Source organism: Formica exsecta, unplaced genomic scaffold, assembly GCF_003651465.1.
Source record: "Formica exsecta isolate Colony F162 unplaced genomic scaffold, ASM365146v1 scaffold47, whole genome shotgun sequence".
Classification (NCBI taxonomy): Eukaryota; Metazoa; Arthropoda; class Insecta; order Hymenoptera; family Formicidae; genus Formica; species Formica exsecta.
Window position 1 is genome coordinate 2,046,675 of NW_021851936.1, and position 1,104 is coordinate 2,047,778.

Sequence of the window (1,104 nt, forward strand, 5' to 3'; positions counted from 1 at the left end):
TATATATATTTATTATTTGAACTTTTAATTTAATTGTGAACTTGTAATTATAAAGAGACTTAATTTATCTATGGAAACCGCGTGCCTTAGCCAGTAGGGAATTACAGAAATTGCAATTTTATTAACACGTAGGCGAAATAAACACGAAGTAGTAAACGACTCTTTATCTAGAAATGCGATATGTATGGAATGCACGGTGCTGAATTAAGTATGTCGTTTTTATATTTGTAATTAGTTCGGAAATTTTAAAATTTGAATTTTCCTTAAAATAGCAAAAAAACTATAAATGCAGAGATATGTGAGTAATTATTACATTTTACATATTTATCGTAAAAAGTATGAGTAATTCTATGTATAATAAAACAAAAAACAATTTGAATTTATTTATAAATTTATTTATATTTAGCTACACAACCGCATGAAAGTTAATCCAGCACCAAGTCATCCAAATCGATAGATGATAAAATTATCGCATATATTTAATTAGCGCGTTCTCGACAGAAATTTCTATATCATGTAAGATCGGTGATGTCTCTTGTTGGGTAGGAGCGGTCGTGTACCGCGCAGTGGGGCCAAGGGTAGGCCGAGTGTCCGTGAGCCCCAGCGGGGGTTGCACCGGTAAGCTTCAACCCCAAAGTGCCAGGTTGTTCCACCAAGTTCTCGTGTTCTCGCTCGTGTTGACGGTAACCGTAATCCGTAGTACGTAGTACATACCCAGATTCCATACCCACATTCACACATTACACAAACTTTACACATACTCAGTTTATAACAAACACCAATTAAAATTATCAATTATATTATTGAGATTATATATAAATCAAACATTTTTTTTTACATTATATAAAATCGATGACGAATCTAAGCATTTAAAGCCATATTGTGTCTTGCTAGTTCTGATTTTCCATACTTTAAAAACAATTAAAAATAATTTGATGTGTTAATTAAAAAACTTGATATTTTAAATTGGCACTGTGTGTGAAACTATCACATTTATATTATAAAAAAAGCACCTTTTTTAAATATCTCTAATATTTTAGTTATTATTTTCTTAATCGATATATAGCATTTAAATTTTTTATTTAGATTTTTATTATAATATTA

The 1,104-nt window shown here is 30.0% G+C and overlaps 1 protein-coding gene across 3 annotated transcripts in view; it reads left to right on the plus strand.

Moving 5' to 3' along the window:
* Nucleotides 1–1,104, plus strand: part of LOC115241168 (RNA-binding protein Musashi homolog Rbp6) — a 45,548-nt gene that overhangs the window by 27,221 nt on the left and 17,223 nt on the right. The window contains exon 4 of one of the 3 annotated variants that reach the window (XM_029816788.1): nt 547–618. The exons of the other annotated variants lie outside the window; for them this stretch is intronic. Within the exon in view, the coding sequence (XP_029672648.1) occupies nt 547–618 (72 nt within the window). The remainder of the gene's footprint in view (nt 1–546; nt 619–1,104) is intronic. 3 annotated transcript variants of the gene reach the window in all.